At 38.7% G+C, this 20,921-nt stretch overlaps 1 protein-coding gene across 5 annotated transcripts in view; it reads left to right on the forward strand.

The window, feature by feature from the left end:
• Nucleotides 1-20,921, forward strand: part of HMGA2 (high mobility group AT-hook 2) — a 139,631-nt gene that overhangs the window by 15,939 nt on the left and 102,771 nt on the right. Inside the window, exon 4 of one of the 5 annotated variants that reach the window (XM_045365568.3) lies at nucleotides 1,537-3,472. The exons of the other annotated variants lie outside the window; for them this stretch is intronic. Coding sequence (XP_045221503.1) covers nucleotides 1,537-1,560 — 24 coding nt within the window. The 3' untranslated portion in view covers nucleotides 1,561-3,472. Of the gene's footprint in view, nucleotides 1-1,536; nucleotides 3,473-20,921 lie in introns of those variants that run through there. 5 annotated transcript variants of the gene reach the window in all.

Raw genomic sequence — 20,921 nt, forward strand, 5'->3', positions numbered from 1 at the left:
CACCCGGTTTACATCTACCTTTCTTTACAGTTTTCTTTTTCACCACACATCCTTAAACAGTTGATTAATCAGCCAAGCCGGAGTAAACTATAGAGCAATTATATGTTTTTTTCTTAACGGGTTCTTGCTAATTTAGGGGGGGATATGGATTGCAGGCATTCGATCTTCCTGCTGGGTAAGAAGCGCATGTGAGGCGCCCATCACAGAAATCCTTGCCTTTCTGAGAATAGCTGGGCCATTTTCTCTGACTCTCCTGGTTTCTAATTTTTACTGGCTGTGAGAATGGAAAATATTATGCGGTGAATTGTTACAAGTCCCTGATTTGGTCCCCAAAGAAGAGTTGTTCTACTGAGAAGAGGAAATAAAAGGAAATTGTATATTTTTTCTAGACAGCGTGTTTCCTCTTTGCTTGTATATCTTCTGTTGGGTAGAGTATGCAGCCAGTCACAGCAAGGCATTCCGTTCAATGGCATTCTTTGCTGGAAAGCTTGTACTGAAGAAATAAATTATTGCATTTTCCATAGGAAATGGGCTTATACTTTATAGCAAGTTCAATTCTTTCCAACAGTGTCATTCACCGATTTCCTTGAGTTAGAGATATATTTTTGAACCAACTGGATTCATTAGGTATATGGGTTAGAAGCCAAATTGTTCCCCTTTTATTCTTGTGGGGTATTTTGCTTTGTTTTAAAGCTCTTGTGCTTTTAAAATTTGTTCCAGTAGATATTATAGATTCATGTAAGAGGCCTGGGAAAAGATACTTAGCGAGGAATCCTCTGATCTGATGTAATTGGGATCGGTATGGGTAGGTGTAGGAGAGAAACTTGAGTCAGTCTTGCTTTCAGAGGGCATGAAGCATTGACCAATCCAGTGATCTAATGAGTGTGTTAAGTAGATTTGCTTAAGAACACGTCTATTGTTTACTTTAATTCCCTTCATTTTTTTTTTTTTATCCCCCTAGTTTGAACTGGATTTCAGATCTATTATTTTTATGAGGTGGTCTGATTTTCAAGGGGTGTGTGTGTGTGTAGAAGAGGCTAGAGGTAAACGGGTCTCTTTTTTTTTCTGGCTTTGTATAGTTAAGAGCTTAGGCTCTGGATTCAGATGGCTTGAGTTCAGATTCTGGCCCGCCATTTAGCTAACTGGAGTCTTGAGAAAACCACATGACCTTTAACGGTCCAGTTTCCTCATCTGCAAAAGTTATATCTCTAATAGAGTTGTAAGGATTAAATGAGATAATGCATGCGAAGGGCTTAATAAAGAGCATGGCACACAGGAAGTACTCAATAAATGTTGGAAATTATGATTAATTTCACTGTACATTTTCATTTTGACATTAGCTATAGGCTAAACCTTAATTACTTAAAGCCACCAGTAGTTACACATAGAATGAATGACAGAGTTACATGTCAGACTAACCAAGTACCCTTGATAGTATCATTATGTCCTCAATATGTTTATGCTGAATATTAATCAAGTTTAAGAACTGCTTATAAATAATACTAAAATGCATTTTTAATTCTCTTTGCTGTTAAGGGGGAGTTTTACATTGCAGCTTAGAAGCCTTTCTTCTAATAGTAGAGATTTGGTGTCATGTGGTGTTCATCAATTTGAAAAGAAGTATTTCTGCTGTTTGCCTCAAGATGTACATACAGAGATGGCTGATTCTCAGAACTTCTATAGAATTCCATTAGCCAGTCCTGCCAATTGAAATTTGGCATTTAATATTTGCATTTTTCTATTCTTGCATAGGAAAGGAGCTTGTCACATACCTAGTTTAGTGATGGAAAGCATTTGGAGAAAGTTGTAGAGAGTGGGGCTCAGGCTCAAGAATACAATGAAGTAATAAAGTTGTTAACCTCCTGTATAAAATCCTCCGTGCAGATGTTGCTTAGTGATGCAGCTAGTGCTTCTGGAGGAAAAGAAGCAAGAACCAAATAATGAAGACTACATCCATGGGAACAAGTGATAATTTTAGGTGTTTTGTTCTCAGAATATTTTAAAAGAAAGGAAATTAACAACAGAAGAAAAATATTTCCCAATATGAATTAATGGTTTTTAAAAGAAAAAAAATCTTTCTGGAGATGCTAAGATTGACCTAGAAGTTGATCCAAGGACCAGATGCTGAAACTGCACTTCAGTTGGTCACTAGAAAGATCCCAGCAATCCCCAGCTGGTTTCTCAGGCTGCTGATTCCCTTTATTTGGTAATGGGGTGTGTGCAGTACGTCGATTAAAAAATATGTATTTCCATTCCATTGCTTGTGAAGGGGAGCAGTTGTCTTTCTCTTATTAAAGAGCTTGTGATACACAGGAAAGTGATGTAATTTTATTTATTAGTCAAACATGTGAGGATTCTAGATAAGACAACAAGGGTTTTTTTCCCTAGTTTGTAGAAATCTAGAAATTTAAGTGATGATTTGAGGATCAAGAAGGGAGAACTGAATCAAAATAAAATTTACTACACCTATTCTTTGGTTTTGGAATTCTTTGGCTTTCTTCTAAAGATCCCAAGCATTAATGTATTGAAGAACCTGGAAATCTGATTTTGAAGCTAAAGCATTAGGTTTTCATGTCCATTACTTTTCCCCTCCAGAGGTTTGCTACTTAAACACACACACACACACACACACACACACACACACACACCCCAAAAACTTTTAGCTGTTTGTAATTTAAGACTTTCCTTGTTGAAAGTGGCTGGGAGTGGTGGCTCACGCCTGTAATCCCAGCACTTTGGGAGGCCGAGGTGGGCAGATCACTTGAGGTCAGGAGTTCGAGACCAGCCTGGCCAACATGGTGAAACCCCGTGTCTACCAATAATACAAAAACTCCTGAGTGTGGTGGCCCGTGCCTGTAGTCCCAGCTGCTCAGGAGGCTGAGGTAGGAGAATTGCTTGATCCTGGGAGGCAGAGGTTGCAGTGAGCTTAGTGATCATGCCACTGCACTACAGCCTGGGCAACAGAGCAAGACTCCATCTCACAAAAAAAAAAAAGAAAGAAAGAAAAGAAAAAGAAAAAAGAAAGAAAAGAAACTGAAGTATATAACTGCAGCGTTTAGAAAGGAATATCCAATAATGCAGATTGTAGATAATTGCAACTTTGTACTGGAGTCGGTGGGGAAGAAAATGACTTTGATATAACATCAAAAACTCTCTGCTAATGGAATATGTGAAGGTGAAATCATTTTCCCTTAGACCCTTGAAACAGGAGATGCTCTTTTTAAAGCAACTGGATTTTAAAAATATATGCTTAGTAATTAAATATAAATTTGCTGATGCATATAATGCATTCAAAGTTGGTAAGTAATATTTTCTGAAACTAGCTTCTCCTTTGCAATTATGATAAAAATAGAGTACTTTCCAATTTTTTCCCTATGGAGAAAAGTAGCTTAATATTGTTTTGTTTTAATAGTTTACTGCAAAATTCACTAAAATGATTATTTAAAATTAAAAGATGAAATATAAAAACACAAATAAGTCATGTCTAAAAGGCAAGAATTGAATTTGATCATTCATGTTTTGATTCAATACTAACGTCTTTTTCATTTGTTTTAATATGCAAGTGCTATTCTTAATTATTCTGTTAAATGAAGACTTTCCAAAAAAGAGATTGATAATCTGCCCTACTTGGTCATCCAGTTCATCCAGTTTAGCACGGCCAATCTCTACCAGACACTAACCATTTAGGATTATAAAAGCATTGACTGCAGAGTCTGAAGCTCCAGTGACTCTGCTGCTGTGCCAAAATAGCATTGACTATTTTTCTCACTTGTGTGGAGTGGCAAATTTTAGACAGGAGGTAGTTTATAAAAATGTCTTGTTTCTCCATATGTTATCATCAGATCAACAGAGTCCTGGCCAAGACCGTATTCTCAATTTTTAATTCTAATAAAATGACAAATGTAGAATCAGTGACCATTTTGTATGACAACAAATGTATATAAGATTTTCCTTACACAGTGTACTATCCCTACTCCCATACACGTTTACCTACATTCACCTTACTGTAAGTATTTATGGATGGTAGTAATATTTCTAAAAGGTTGGAAATCCTCATACTGTATATTAATATGCCACTTTTTTTACTAGGTAAACAAGTAAAATGATTATATTCCAGGAGAATATTTTTGTTGTGTTTTTAAGGGTGGAGCCTGCTTTTATAAGGGTTTTTGTTTTTGTTTTGTTTTGTTTTGTTTTTGAGACAGAGTTTCGCTCTGTCACCCAGGCTGGAGTGCAGTGGCACAATCTCGGCTCACTGCAGTTTCTGCCTCCCAGGTTCAAGTGATCCTCCTATCTCAGCCTCCTGAGTAGCTGGGACTATAGGCCCATGCCACTATGCCTGGCTAATTTTTGTTTTGTTTAGTAGAGACGCGGGTTCATCATGTTGGGCAGGCTGGTCTTCAGCCTGACTTCAGGTGATCCTCCTACCTCAGCCTCCAAAAGTGTTGGGATTACAGGCATCAGCCACCACTCACGGCCTTTAAGATTTTTTAAAAAATCAAGGAATTCCTGATTCTAAACTCTTCAATACTTGACACAAACGTTTAAACATTTTTGACAAAAGATGGGATGAAATCAAGCCTACTCCTTGTACTCCAGATTGAAAAAAGGACCTCTGTATTTTGATGGGCTGAATACCTTTGGGCAGGTTGCTTAATTTATCCATGCTTTTTCTCATGTTTAAGTGCCTGACAGGAACATTCTGTCCATAACTAATGGCTGTCAAACATTTACGGTTGTAAAACACAAAAACCTGTATTGCTCCAGCCAGGGACTGATTATTGAGTTTGTGATGATGCAGCCTCTTGTCTCCTTCTTTGCTTTGTTTTCTCGGTTCCCGCCTGCTGCCTGCCCTTTGGCCATTTCACTGCTCATTAGCGCCTCCACCAGATGGGGGGCAGGGGTAGGAACAGGGGGTCAGCTCTGGTGAAAGGCTTGGTGAGAAGGAGGCTGAGAGTAACAGCCAACATCAGGTTTTCAGATTATCTACATCCAGGCTCGCCCCCAACCCTGTCCTCAGGAATCACTGAATGCAACCATGACACTGAAATTTGTTTTTCATTCATTATTTTTTCATTCTTATAATAAACGTGGTTTTATAAGTTAGTTAAAAAGTTAAAAAGTATTTTTCAAGATGTCATAGTAAATAAGAGTCCCTTTTGAGCATTTCGTTAGTAAACGATGAATGGCTGCCGGTCAAGCTTGTTCTGGCAAGTCTTTCGCCTCTGTTCAGATTCAGAAGAATGGCACCAAATCTATGCTTACATTAGGCTCAGGTTGTGGAATGTAGTTCTTTCAATTCAGGTTTAGGGAATTTGCCTTAGGATGGTGAAAGAGTCCTGTTTGGGTGTTAAGAGGCCACAGAGCTAACCCTAACTATATGATCAAGGAAAGCCCGTGTTATCACATTGTACTGTAGTTTCAGTGTGTCAACTCAGAAAATGCACCTGAAGTGCCTCTTTAAACGTGACATTGTGCAGAAGGCACAGCACGTACAGGACAGAGATACAGACAGAGGCTACTGAAACACTTTTGTTTGTTCACCTATCTGGTTGCTTGTCTCTTTCTTGGCTGGATCATGTAAACCCTAGAGCTCCAGTTCTGAGACCCTTTGGTTTTGTGATTTTCCCATTTGTCTAAACATTTTGCCAAAGCCATCTGACATTATTATGAATCAAGCCTGTGCTGGGTCCTAGGGATGTCAAGGTTAACAAGATAGGTGGGACTGCCTTTGGGGAATTTATAGTCTGGGGAGTTCTAAAGAGATAACCTGATGCCTGCCAGGTAGATTATTATTCTGTGCTTCAGATGTTAGGAGGTTAAATTAAATGACAGTTTTCAAGTATTTTGAGCTCTTTAGAATTTAAATCCTTCCATAGAAGTAATTATACTGCTTTCCAAATCCTAACAACACACTATCGGAATTTACTTATATTAACACCATAATTTGAATGTACATGTACATGTATACATATATATACACACATACACACACACTTATATATGATATACGAATTGGTTGTACTATGTACTGTGCGCCTGGGGTCACATTCTCTCATTATCATCACAGCAAATATTAAAGCTAATACAAAATGTGTACAGATTTGATTTATCAAAGTAGTCAGATTTCATCTAGTTAGTATAGGTTCAAAAAGATGAGTGTTAAGTCGTCAGGTCCCAGCTCCAAAAAGAGGGAGAAAAGGGGAATCAGAAAAACCAGGAAAATTCTGGTGAGCCATTCAACATATGGTGATCTTATTTTTCCTCTTTGTGCATACTCAGTATAATTTATGTTTATCAAATAATTTTTAAATCACCAGGTCTTATAGCAACTTAATTATATACTTTAATATTTCTGAAAAGTGCAGCCCTTTGTGTTTTAAAATGAGCTCTTTGAGGGTAGGGTGCATATCTCATATTTATCTTTTCACCCTCAGCACCTAGGACATAGGAGGAGATTCAGCAAAGTGATTAAGAGCTCAGACTGCCTGGGTTCAGGTATCAGCTTAATCAAGGCAAGTTGCTGATGGTCCCAGCCCCTGTTTCCCTGTGTGTAAAACAAAGGGTAATCATAGTTTTTGTCTTGTAGGATTGTTTCGTAAGAATTAAATGAGAAGCCATCAAAAAAACTTTATTCAGCATGTGGCAAGCTCTCAATAGGTCATAATTGTTGATGTTAGTACAGTCCCAGGCCCATAATGGTGCTTACTAAATGTTCGGTGAGTAGGATGACAGTTTTTCTTTAGTGTGTATAAAGCATGGCTTTTGAATTTTTGTTTTCCAGTAATGAGTGTGGATTTGAATTACATTCTTTGACTTAAAAAAAGAAAAAAACCAAACATGATTTGTATTTCCAAAGAGGCTACACTGTTTTTTTTTTTTTTTTTTAAAAAAAAGCACAACCTATAGGCATCAAAGCAGATTTGTAATAATTTTGAATTCCATCTTATGCCTTTCCGCTAAAGAAGTAAGCTGCTAGCCACTATCAACCAGGCCCAATAGAAACTTTGAATGTCTTGCCCTATATTAATATTTCCATTCCCTCGCTCCTGGAAATAGCATTCTGCTTTCCAAAATAGACTCTTATGCTGTACCTTAGAAGGATTTTTGTCACAATTTTGGATCATCAGAAAAACAGAAGACAGTTTTATTGGCCAAACCTCATGAACTAATTTTCTAAGGTAGTTTCTCTCTCTGTTTTACAAAAACTCATTTTAATGGCCTATTCGTGTCCCATTTTCTTTCTGTTAATTTTTAGTACTAACATGAGAATAAAGAAAAGTAAAAGTAACTCTATTTGTTTCTTTTGAGGGCATCTGAAAGCACTTAAAGTGACACATTAAGGCAGTAGGGTGTACAACTAAAGATTTACTGGGGACAAAAATCTGAAACGCTAGGCTTACATCAACATGGGAGTAAGTACTTCACAGTGAGAATAATAGATAGCAATGTTACATAACTTAAAAGTTTAAGCATTACCAATAACGGAGGTTCAGGTTTACCAAGTTCCCAGAAAACCCAAGTATCTTCACTATTAAGGCAGTGCCCCAGTGCGGGAAGCACTAGATCCCAAGGAGGTGAGATAATAACTCTACGCGCATGGAGGAACATGGACTCATACGATTATGGTTGGTAATGTTCTAGAAAGCACCATTTGTTTTGCAGTGTCTTATTATTTCCTGTTCAGAATGATTGTGATGTCAGAGAAGTACATCCTATGCAGTTTGTGTCAGAAGCTGATCCTCAAGTGTGGTTTCCTTATTACAGGGTCTCTGTCCCTACATTTTCTTTCCTGCCATTATTCTCTCAGGTAGTCCGACTTCAGTATTCCTTACATTCTCTAGTGGAAACTTGATGAGGCATTTGCATGCCTGGGCCCACTCTCAGTTGATAGAACTGGGGGTGGGGTTAGAATGCATGAACATGGCCATCTCTGTGGCCCCTCATTCCCTTGAGAGATGGACGTTCTTGGCACTATGCACACTTTATGAGTGTTAAGGAAAGGATGAAAAGGCAATGAGTGATCTTATAACATGTTCATTCTGTGCTATTGCTAAATCTAAAATTTCTCTTTTAAAAGAAAGTATAGTTTGATTTACAAATCAATAAATAAATCCCTTATTCCCCTTTCATATGTTTGGACTATATATTTTCCATATATATTTGGTGAAAATTATCTCATTCCCAATCCTAATTCTCCTTATTATAATTTCTTTCATAGCTATGTTGTAGAGTTTAATGACATTGTTTGGATTGCTATTGAGATTTTCCTAAATGAGAGTGCTTATTTCCAGACTGCCAAACCAAGACAATGGTCAGCTCTGAATTTTTTTTTTTTTTTTTTTTTTTTTTTTTTTTTTTGAGGCTGGAGTGCAGTGGCGCAATCCTGGCTCCCTGCAACCTCCGCCTCCTGGGTTCAAGTGATTCTTGAGGTACAGCCTCCCGAGTAGCTGGGATTACAGGTGCCTGCCACCACGCCTGGCTAATTTTTGTATTTTTAGTAGAGACAGGGTTTCACCATGTTGGCCAGGCTGGTCTCAGACTTCTGACCTCAAATGGTCCGCCTGCTTCAGCCTCCCAAAGTGCTGGGATTACAAGCGTGAGCCCCTACGCCCAGCCTGTATTTTTTATTTAGTATTGCCCTTCCTCTATTGGTAGTTGACTTTTTTGTGGATATTAAAATTTGTCATCAAATCAGCCAGGCTTAAAGTTTTGTGCCTTCCATCCTGTTTAAACAATTGATGAGCTACATAAAACCATTTAAAATTCATAATTTTATAAGCAGTAAATTGGTAACTTTTTCTAACATATAGTCCTCCTTGCTATTAAATTGCTTATCTTAGTGGAGATCAGTTGGGATCCTTTTCAACTGTTAAGACCTATAGAAACAAAACTGTTACAGCTGTGATCCTATTTACACTGTTGGAAGTTCTTAGGGAGCCATAGTATTTATAGGAAACTAATTCACGCTCAACTCACTTGTACTGCATTGTTTCCTGCTATGATAAAGCAAATGGGTTATGTATATTATTGCTTTAATAGAATAATGAATGCACTTAGATTGTATAGTGTGAGTTTGGCCTTACATAGTCATAGTATGAAGAGAGACCGATTTTTTTTTTTTTAACTAAAAAAAGACTTTTCTGCTGGGATGGTAATAATGTGGTAAGTATTCAGACTTACTATTTGCTATCTTTGAAGCAAATATATCACAATAAACATTTAGAGAAGCTGATATTTTATATCCATAAGGCAAACACAGAATTTCCTGATTTGTGTGAAAATTTGGGTGTTTTATCCTGTGGTTTTATTTTATTTTTGAGTCTGAGATACTTTTGTGTCCAAGAAAATGTTTAGATTAATTTACTTGTAGTCTTGAAGTTATCTTTTGTAGAAAACCATCCTTATGTGTATGAAAAAAGCCATTTAGAAAGGAGATTTCGTGAGTATCCTTGACAGTGGTGTACAAGTTTAATCATCTTTCCTGTGGCAGGAGAGTCTTCATGTATTCAACCTAGAATTTCTCCTTTTACGGTTCTTAGTCCATTTCCTCTTGTCTTATTCTTAATGGTGATAGAGAACATCTGCTATGTTCCTCTTCAAAACATATCTTCCTACTTGGGGTACTGTAAAGTGTACATACTTTGGGTCCTAACATATCTGCATTTGAGTCTAAACCTTATCACTTACTAACCTTAGGCCTTTGTTACCTCTCTGAGACTAAATTTCTTCTTTTGTGAAATGAGGCTGGTAATATCTCCATTGTAGTTTTAGCTAAAGTATCCAGTACCTAGCAAATGCTCAAAATGCCATTATTTTGGCCTGGCACGGTGGCTCACGCCTGTAATCCCAGCACTTTGGGAGGCTGAGGCAGGTGAATCACTTGAGGTCAGGAGTTCGAGACCAGCCTGGCCAACATGGTGAAACCCCATCTCTACTAAAAATACAAAAAATTAGCCGGGTGTAGTGGCACATGCCTGTAATCCTAGCTACTTGGGAGGCTGAAGCAGGAGAATCACTTGAACCCAGGAGGCAGAGGTTGCAGTGAGCCGAGATCACGCCATGGTACTCCAGCCTGGGTGACAAGAGTGAAACTCCGTCTCAAAAACAAAAACAAAAACCAAGAAATTAGATGGCCTTGGTGGTGGGCACCTGTAATTCCAGCTGCTCGGGAGGCTGAGGCAGGAGAATCGCTTGAACTCAGGAGGCGGAGTTTGGAGTGAGTCAAGATCATGCCACTGCCTGGTCAACAAAGGGAGACTGTCTCAAAACAACAACAGCAACAACAACAAAAATCATTAGTTTTAAACCCTGTAAAAATATGTTGTCAGCTTTCCATTTTCCACAGTAAGATTCCCAAATCTTCCTTACTGTGTCCTGTTTTTCTAACTCACTAATCATGGTTCTGAATGAGACTTCAAATGATATGGTAGATGGAACACTAGGTTTGTGATGAAAGGCCTTTCTGACTTGCTTTCTGACTTAATGAATTTCTAGCTTTATGACCTTGGACAGGTGACTTATCCTTGAACCTGCTTGCTCTTATGTAAAAGGGGGATAATAATTGTCATATATTCTTTGTCTTCCTCTCTGGGTTGTGGTCAGAATAATATAAGAAAGTAATTTGTAATGTACAAATAAAGCACCTTACAATCATAAGGTAACAGCAGTAAGTATCAGCAATTAAAATTTCATACACTAGCTGGATGCAGGGGCTCACGCCTATAATCCCAGCCCTTGGGGAGGCCAAGGCAGGTGGATCACCTGAGGTCAGGAGTTCGAGGCCAGCCTGGCCAACATGGCAAAACCCCATCTCTACCAAAGAAAAAAATACAAAAATTAGCTGAGCATGGTGGCGCGCCAGTGTAATCCCAGCTACTTGAGAGGCTGAGACAGAAGAATCGCTTGAACCCGGGAGGTGCAGCTTGCAGTGAACTGAGATTGCACCACTGCACTCTGGCCTGTGTGACAGAGCAAGACTCTGCCTAAAAAAATAATAATAATTAAAATTTCCTGCACTACAATAGGGTGAATGAAATTGTTCCTGTTATTTATATAACTTCTAACACTTAGCTTGCTATCTTCAGCTTTTCCCTTGTCCTATCTGGTGGTTTATGAGGCATTTACTCTTTTACCATTTCCATCTGCTCTTGTGATTGAAAGGCTAAAACTGACAACTTTCAGATGTATCACAGAGACATGTCAAAAGAATTTCAACATGAAAGGTACTGGGTTCGTGTGCAGAAGTAGTGAATAAATAAGCAGGGTTGGGTGAGGTTAAGAGAGAGCCAGATGATCTAAGTGGTAATAAACAGGTGAAGTGTCCAGGAGAGAGAGATGAGCAGAAGAGATCTCTCCAGTAGTAGACTTTGAAGAGGAGGATTTTAGAATTCGTCTCCTAAGACATTCATTGCCAAGTTCCAACCGAACATCGTGGACAAAACATGTCTAAATGAGAAGGAAACTTTGGGACATTGAGGATTGCTTGGCGTGGAAGTGACCTGGAAGGTTACAGTGATCCCAGGCAGGAGAGGACAATGGCCATGTCTGCAGTGGCTGTGTCTAAGGGGGAAGGTTGCGGACTGACGTGTTGGGAACTGGGAGTGTGGCACTGGAGAAGACCAGTTGGATAATTGATTGCCCTGGGTGTGAAAGGTGAACCATGAGGACGGTCTAAGAGCACTGAAACTGGGGAGAAAAGAAAGTAGTGTGAACATGGTAATGCTTAAATGAATATTTACATGTGATACTGGCTTAATATTTTAAATCTACTGAATATACTGTTCAAGTTTATAGAAGCAAGAAACTTCCCCCCATATTTGTACTGTATTAATCTTTTGGTTTCCTTGCCTCAATTCAGTTTTGTTTCATGTTTAATTATGGGGCTGAAAGTACATAAGTTTGAGTAGTCTAGAGTGGAATGTGGTTAAATATCCCTGCAGATTACTTTACGTGTTTCAGTATTCCAATAAAATCAGCCGCAGTGATCCATATGGGATTTGTAGCTGCTGTTTTCCCGAGGCCCTTTTCTCCATGGCTGTCTGTGACCTTAGCCATTGAATGGCTTAATCGTTTTTGGCCTCCTCAGTCAGTGATTCTGAGCGGGCAGAGTGGTAATGTGATGTCATGTCTGGGGCATGAGCCTGCATCCTCGCCGTACATGGGTCCCACCCTTCCTGGTCTAGGCAGCTCAATGCACAGTGCTTGGCGCATCGTGAGTGCTCAATAAATTCAGTTGCTTTTCCCGTCTCTCTCTGGATCTCAAATAGGAATATCCAAATTTGAGAATGCCACCAAAGCATTAGGTTCCCTAATTAAAGTCCATAGTAAAACCTGAGGCAGATGTGTGGGAACGCAGTTCCAGACACTGTAGTTAATGTAGGAGAGATGATCGCACTGTATTTACAGCAAGGCTTCCCATGCTCATGAATCATAATAAGAACTCTTACAGGATTAATGAGTTTTAACTTATTGCAGAATTTTTGAACTATGTGTAATACTGGGACATTTCAAAGTGTTCGTCATGAAAAGTGGCTGATGGAGGTACACATTTTGAGATATCCTGTGTTCTGACTACGTTGTTTGTTATCTTATTGACATCTTCTGTTCCTTTTACAAAAAGGTCAGCAGGAAGGCCCTCCACATTTTCTGTAGATTTCTAGATAAGAGAAACATCAAGATAGAAGGGAACATTTTGATAGCCTTACACATTTATGTTTTTAAAAATGAAAAAATTCTTTACATAAAACTTTCTTTCGTGCCCTTTCTCTGGTAGAGAGAAAAATCAGCCCCCTTTTCTTTCAGAGAAAGGCCTTGTGCACTTTGCCCAGTTTTCCCCAAACGCTGGCATTTTGTAAAACTGTAGAACAAGATCTCAATTAGGATGTTGACATTCATACAATCCATTCATTGCAATTAGATTTCCCCAGTTTCTCATGTACTTATTTGTGTGTGTGTATGTGTGAGCATCAGGTTATATACAACTTTATCACATGTAGGTTCATGTATTCACTACCAGAGGTGTTATTATTTTTTAAGTTCCGGGGCACATGTGCAGGATGTGCAGGTTTGTTACATAGGTAAATGTGTGCCATGGTGGTTTGCTGCACCTATCAACCCATCACCTAGGTATTAAGCCCAGCATGCACTAGCTATTCTTCCTGATGCTCTCCCTCCCCACTCCAGTATTATCTTTTTTTTTTTTTTGAGATAGAGTCTCACTCTGTCGCTCAGGCTGGAATGCAGTGACTGGATCTCAGCTCACTGCAAGCTCCGCCTCCCAGGTTTACACCATTCTCCTGCCTCAGCCTCCTGAGTAACTGGGACTACAGGTGCCCGCCACCTCGCCCAGGTAGTTTTTTTGTATTTTTTAGTAGAGACGGGGTTTCACCGTGTTAGTCAGGGTGGTCTCGATCTCCTGACCTCGTGATCCGCCCGTCTTGGCCTCCCAAAGTGTCCAGTATTATCTTTTAAGACGGTCAGTTGCTCAGGAGTTTGTGGCACATCCCATGGTGACATACACTAAATGTGTCTTCTCTAAATACACAAGAACTTTGCATGACTGTAGGAATATGGGGAGAGGAATTCTGGTCCATGATTCCTGTCTTTGGCTGTGCAGTTACTCTTTCACATTCCCTCATTATAAAGGTCTGGCTGGCCCTGGCAAAATCATAGGTGGGCTTGGCACACAGCTAACTGCTTGCCTGAAGTAACTTACGCTTTTGTGCTGCATTCAGAGTTCTGCCAATTTCAGAGGCCAGGAAAGAAAGAAAGGATTGGCCTGGGAGTGTAACACACCTGCTTTTCCTGAGGGCACATACAACAGGCCTGTTTGAGTACCTGCTTGCCCTTTGGTATATATTGAAACACATGCCTGTATCGTCCTGAAGTTGTGGATGAATACATTTATCCCCTGGAAATTCCTTGTTTCACATAGATTTTAAATGTCCATGCGGGCAGACAGTCACTGAGGAAACTGTCCTGTTAATTGTACTTTGGCTATTTGCCCAAGTCTCTAGAACAATTATAGTAGAACCATGTCATCTTGACACATTTAGGAAGAGCCATATTTGAGAATGCCACTGTAACATTTAGGTTCCCCAAATAAAAATTTCATATTACAACCATGTCTCTCTCTCTCTCTTTCTCTCTCTCTCTCTCACACACACACACACACACACACACACATACACAGAGCAAAGCTGTGCTAAGATGCAAACACTAGGCAGATGGTCAAGTTGCCCCTTCAGGCTAAATGTCTCAGGCCTGCACTCTAGTCTGAGAAAAAAATGGATTTGCAAACAGCTCAAGCTGTGAATATTAACATTTGAGAATGGCCAAGGTCTATTGCATTCCGCTAGTCACTCCTAGAATCTGAGGTAACCAGAACACAGATGATGATGATGATGATGATGATACCGATTGATCATAATAACTGAAGAGTAAAACACCATCAATGTGATCATTATGGGATTCTTTTAAAGAATACATTTAGCATATTTGGACCCAAAGGCCTATGGGATCCTAAATCCCAGCTATGCTGTGGCATACAAATAACTATTTTTTCTTTTTCTTTTTTTTTTTAGACTAATGCTTTTTGAATATTGGCACTTCAAATTTCTACGAATTACAAGTGATACTCTTTATTTTTGGTGGTAACGATTACCTTATTTAAACAAAATCATGCTTTTGAATCAGCTGTAAACGTTTTTGACAATCTTGGAAGTGCAGAAAAAGTTATATTTGAAAGAAAATAATTACAGAATATCAGCACATGCTGCTGTTGCTTCCATAGCAAACTCCTTTGGGCCTTACTCAACCAAAATAAATGTGACCACACTACTGCGGTAGGCATGGCTCGAGGCAAATGGAAGACTGCAGTTCTGTTTCCTGTGTCCTGCTTTCTGTCCCTGAGGTCCAATCAATGCCAGAACAGTGACTCTGGAAGTATTAAATTGTTGGTCTGTGTGGTCCTTGGTCTTCCCAACTATAAACCTAGACTTGGTCTAGAGGTTATATAGTTAAATCCTCTTATATTCTACAGGTAACAAAATGAAAACCCAGAGCAATTGTGTCCAGCTCAAGGCCATGCAACCTTGTTAGCTCTGGCAAGAGCCAGGTTTCCTGACTTCTGGTCTGCTTTTCCCTGTAGCGAGCCGCTTCCTCTTGCCTCACCTGATCTTCCTTGGATTTCCATTGGGAATGTTGACCACAGTTCTGATGAATCTCTTCCTTCAGATCCTGTGCTAGTTTCTTCAGTGCTGCCATAACAAAGTGCCATAAACTTGGGTGCTTTACCACAACAGAAATTTGCTCTTTCACAGTCTGGAAACTGGAAGTCTGACATCATGGTGTTGGCAGGGCCGTGCTCTCCCTGAAGGCTCTAGGGAAGAATCTGTTCCATCTCTTTCCCTTCACTTCTGGTGCTGTTGGTAATCCTTGATACTCCTTGGCTTTTAGATGCATTGCTCCATTCTCTGCCTCCGTTGCCACATGGTGGTAACAGCAGTTCCCGTGTGTCTGTGTCTCTTTTCCTCTTATAAGGACACCAGCCACATTTGATTAGGGCCCACCCCGCTGACTTCATCTTACCTTGATTATACCTGCCAAGACCTTATTTCCAAATAAGGTCACATTCATAGAGACAAGGTGGGTTAGGGCTTCACTATATCTTCTTAGGGGACACAATTCAACCTATAGGAGTTCTTTTTAACTTTAAACCTGTTAGAACCAGGCTGGTATGTGTAATGCATAACGAGAAACTGCAGTGAATTTCATTAAGTGTAAAGCATCATATCCAACATTTGTAGTTTGTTACAATAACACATTGAAAAGATTTATAGACTGTTTTTGGTGTGATTTTTGGATTAATTCCCTCTTTTGAAGACATTTGTTGGGTTTAGTTTATTTTAAGGAAGGAATGAATAGACCTGAAAGCACCTAATTTTTATTTTCAATTTAGGCTGGAAGCTAGCAAAAGCTTTTGCAGAGAACTTAAACTGTTTCACAGAGCACCAGCACTGTATTTGTTATCATTTTGGCCTTCAGTTTTATTAATGCTTGTTTGATGTGCTAAGCCTCTAGCTAAGACAAAAAGACAGAACTTTAGGGGTTTTGTTTGTTTTAGCAGTAATAAGGTCTAGAATAAAATGTTTGCTCTATAATATTTAATGGTGTGTATTCAACTTTTAAACCAAAATTTAAAAGAAAGAAATCCCATTCTCATTCAGCACTGTCAAATGTATTCATTCCCCCAAACTTCACTGGTTGAATATAATAATTTGTGTGTATAAATAGTCTTCCTGACTGCATTCTCTTTAATATTAGTTTATCAATTTGGGAGGAAATTTCCAAATAACCTTTATTTGTACCTTAAAAATATAGTTTTAAACGAAGTCATGGGAATGGATTGCTGTATCTTTTATTGACTTTTGTATATGTGATTCCAAATCTCCCTTTAAATTAATGTCTTCTAGTTTCAAATATACCTCTTCCCATAAGGCTAGTCCCCATTTCCTATAATCTTACAGACCTAGGAGAACAATATTTTCCCTTCTTCCCTTCTGTCGTTTTGATAATTACGTCCTCTGTGCTCAGTGGTGGCCTATTAACTCACATGAATATCATGGGCTTGCAAAATAGCCTCAAATTTCCATATATTGGAACTGTGAGAATTTTCTATAATGGTGCTTTAGCAATAATGATGGAGGTGCAGGCATTTCCTGAGGATTAATGACCAGCTGGGAGGAACCAGTGGCCCTTGGCTCTGCCTCCCAGCCAGCCATTAATTCTAAGGAAATGTCTTTTGCTGAGGTCGTTATTGCTATTATAAGCTTAAAATGGAAAAACATAATAGGCGTATGAGTTATTTTTATGGGTTGATGCAGTTTCCAATGGTATGTACTAATTTGAGAAAATGAATGTGTATACATACAAGAGTAAGATTGTTTGAATCATCCCTCAGTATTCCATATGTTTTGTGACTGATTTTACAGTTCTCTCTACCTACCTTTCTCATTTACAAAAGAAAAGAAAGAAAGAAAGAAAGAAAGAAAGAAAGAAAGAAAGAAAGAAAGAAAGAAAGAAAGAAAGAAAGAAAAGAAAGAAAGAAAAAGAAAGAGAGAGAGAAAGAAAGAGAGAAAGGGAAAATTTGATTTAGCAATTCCTAAAAGTATTGTATTCAGTGACATCTTTGGAAACACCAATTTCTGTTATCAGCTTTAAATAATAGTCAGGTTTTATGTATGATCTAAAGGGAAAAAAAGTTTGTTTTTCAATCGTGTGATAATTTCTCTTTTAGAATGAAACATTGCAAGAAATGAAAAATAAAAAAAAAAAAACCACTCTAACAATTGTGCTGTGCTTCTTTGATTTTTCTCTGTCATTTGTTTAACAGGCACCTTATATTTATACCTTTACATATTGAATTCATGAGAGAGTTATGCACAGCCTAGTTATTTGACATTCCAGGGGTTTTTAAAAATGTATATTAAATATTGCAATAATGGTGAATACTTTAACATAAAACCACAAAAAACCTCCTAAAAATAAAGCCAAAGAGTCAAAGTCTTGCTCACTGTGCTTTCTGATTCTTTTTAAAAGCCAGCACTTCTTGTACAGTGTTTCTACTTTTTATTCTAATCAACTGGCCTGTTGCGTTATTTTTATGTAGATTGCTAACAAGGTTTTTGAAGAAACATTCTTAAAAGTCATAAAAGGGAAAATCTTGACAGTTCTGGGATATTGCCACCCTTGACCTTTTGGAGAAACGTAGACAGCATCTCCCAGGCATGACGCCTGGGGATCGTGTTTATCTGTCATCAGTTGGTGACTCCATGTTTATCGAGCACTGGCTATAAGCCAGACTTGGTGAGGGACTGAAACAATTACAAGACACAGTTCTGCGCTGGAAGAAATAGGAATCAACCTAAGATGTCCTGTCCTGCTAGGTCATCAGGCTCCTGTCCCACTACTTTCCTTTCGCTACCAAATTCACTTGTAGCCTCCAAGTAGTGTAACTATCAATAGCACCCCTTTCACTCCCCAAAGTGGCCTAATTTGGAGAGTAAGTTGTATGATCACTCTACCTACAGTCTGCCTGTTTTCAAATGCACACTTTGTCCCTCTCCTGCTCTTGTTACACATGTGTTCTGAGGCCACTTCCAGATTGTTCTTCCTCTGTCATTACTCCAACGTGTCGTTGCTCTGCTCAGAAACTGCTAACTGGGTCTTGGTTTGTGATTAAATAATTTATAAATATTTCAGGTCCCATAAATACAATTATGTGGCTCTCAGTTTACCATTTTTCTTATATACATGTAGCAGAAAGCTCTACTTCCAATATGGAAATAGCTCAGAGTAAACATTCTATTCCATGAACAGGACAAACACTCTAACCTTCACTTTTACCTGCAATTTCCTTCTCCCATTTTCAACTGCTTAAAATCTTCTTTAACCTTCAAAGTCCAGTTTAGACGGCACCCTTTTATGAATTAGCTCCTTACTGCCCTAGTCAGAATTGGGCTGTCTCATCCGTGGAGGAGGGTGAACAGACATTGCAGATGCTTCTCAACTTGCCATGGGGTTATGGCCCGATATACTCATTGGGAGTCGAAAATATCGTCAGTCAAAAATGCATTTAGGCCGTATGCAGTGGCTTACTCTTGTGGCCCCGGCATTTTGGGAGGTTGAGCTGGGAGGATTGCTTGAGCCCAGGAGTTTGAGACCAGCCTGGGCAATATACTAACACCCCATCTCTTAAAAAAAAAAAAATATATATATATATATATATATAAAAAATTAGCCAGGTGTGTGGTGGCACGCACCTATAGTCCCAGCTACTCGGGAGGCTAAGGTGGGAAAATTGCTTGAGCCTGGCATGTCTAGGCTTCAGTGAGCCATGACTGTGCCACTGCACTCCAGCCTGGGCAACAGAGCAAGACTCTGTCAGGAAAGAAAAGAAGAGAAGAGAAAAGAGAAGAGAATGCATTTAAGACATCTCACCTACTGAACATCCTAGCCTGGGCAACAGAGCAAGACTCTGTCAGGAAAGAAAAGAAAAGACAAGAGAGAAGAGAAGAGAAGAGAAGAGAAGAGAAGAGAAGAGAAGAGAAGAGAAGAGAATGCATTTAAGACATCTCACCTACTGAACATCCTAGCTTTGCCTAGGCTACCTTAAATATGCTCAGAACACTTACACTGCCTACAGTCTGAGCGTATTTACATTAAATATGCTTGGAACACTTACATTGGCCTACAGTCATCTTACACAAAGCCTGTTTTATAAGAAAGTATGGAATATCTCATGTAACTTACTGAATACTGTACTGAAAGTGAAAACCAGAATGGTTGTTATGGGTATTTGAAGTACAATTTCTACTGAACGTCTATCACTTTCACACCATCGTAAAGCCAAAAAATTCCAGTCAGGCCATCATAGGTCGGGGACTATCTGTATGAATGCCTTGCTTTTATTATAGCATTCTCTATTTTCTCTTGTACTGGTAATTTTTGAACAGTTATTTTTACCAGTTTTGTAAATTCCTTGAGAACAGTTTTGTATTTTCTTCAAAACCTAGGACTGTAGTATACAGTAACTGCTTAATACAATATTTGTTAAATGAAGAACAAAAAATACATGGCTAGGCTACTCAGGTCATTACCACAAAACGATTTCTTTAAACTGCGTAATTGGAAGTTACTGTTTTTTCAAAAAAGTATGTCCACAGTATTATGTCATTAATTACTGTACCCTGAGGAATTACTGCTGCTGCTAATCTTTTGGATTCAGTACTTAGAGACATAAATATAAGTGACATTAGCACTGCTACTGTTCAACAAGATTACAAAATAGAAAGTAGATGTACAAGCAGATGTTGGAAAATATCCTCAAAGATAACAAAATGTAGAATATCTTACTAGGCCTGGTTCAGGGACATAGTCTAAGCTGAAGCTGCCACACATGGTGTTTGATTTCATGGCAGACTCTTCTGCAGAACTGGAAAGAGATGTGTCTACTTTAGGGCATTTTCTTGGAAATTTTTAAAAAAATGTGTCTATGATTGATTTTTAAAAAGATAATTTAGGCCAGGCACGGTGGCTTACACCTGTAATCCCAGCACTTTGGGAGGCCGAGGCGGGCGGATCATGAGGTCTGGAGTTCAAGACCATCCTGGCCAACATGGGGAAACTCTGTCTCTACTAAAAATACAAAAAACGAGCTGGGCATGGTGGCACACACCTGTGGCCCCAGCTACTTGGGAGGCTGAGGCAGGAGAATCGTTTGAACCCGGGAGGCGGAGGTTGCAGTGAGCCCAGATCATTACACTGCACTCCAGCCTGGTGACAGAGCGAGACTCGGTCTCAAAAAAAAAAAAAAAAAAGATAATTAAAAGAAACAATACATGCTATTGTATTGGATAGATAAAACAGAGTTTCATGTGACAAAACCTGTACATAAAAGTATTTCTTATTGTTTAATCATCGTTTTATGTATGTGGATCACTATGGAATACTGAGCTCAGAAAATAAATTACTTTTCTTTTTCAAAACATTGGATTGGTAGTTTCATCTCGTTTTAGGTAATATTGATTTATCCTAAATTGGTAAAAACAACCTAGATACTATATATATTTAATTTAAGTACCTTGTAGTTCCATGGAAAACAAACTGATAAAATTTTAAGAGTAAATTGACTAAATAAATATAGATTATACTTAAATTTTTTTCTCTATGAACTGGCTTTACAGACGTACTTTAACATTTAATATACCAACATATTTTTGAAAAAAGAATCCATTTTTGTGCAACATGTTTCTAAGTGAACAGTATGACTTCAGATTTTTAAGAGAGTTAACAAAATAATAAGCATTGGATATATTTACCTTTTTTCAAATGTTGTAACAAATTTACCAAAACGCACC

This window comes from Macaca fascicularis, chromosome 11 (assembly GCF_037993035.2).
Source record: "Macaca fascicularis isolate 582-1 chromosome 11, T2T-MFA8v1.1".
NCBI lineage: Eukaryota > Metazoa > Chordata > Mammalia > Primates > Cercopithecidae > Macaca > Macaca fascicularis.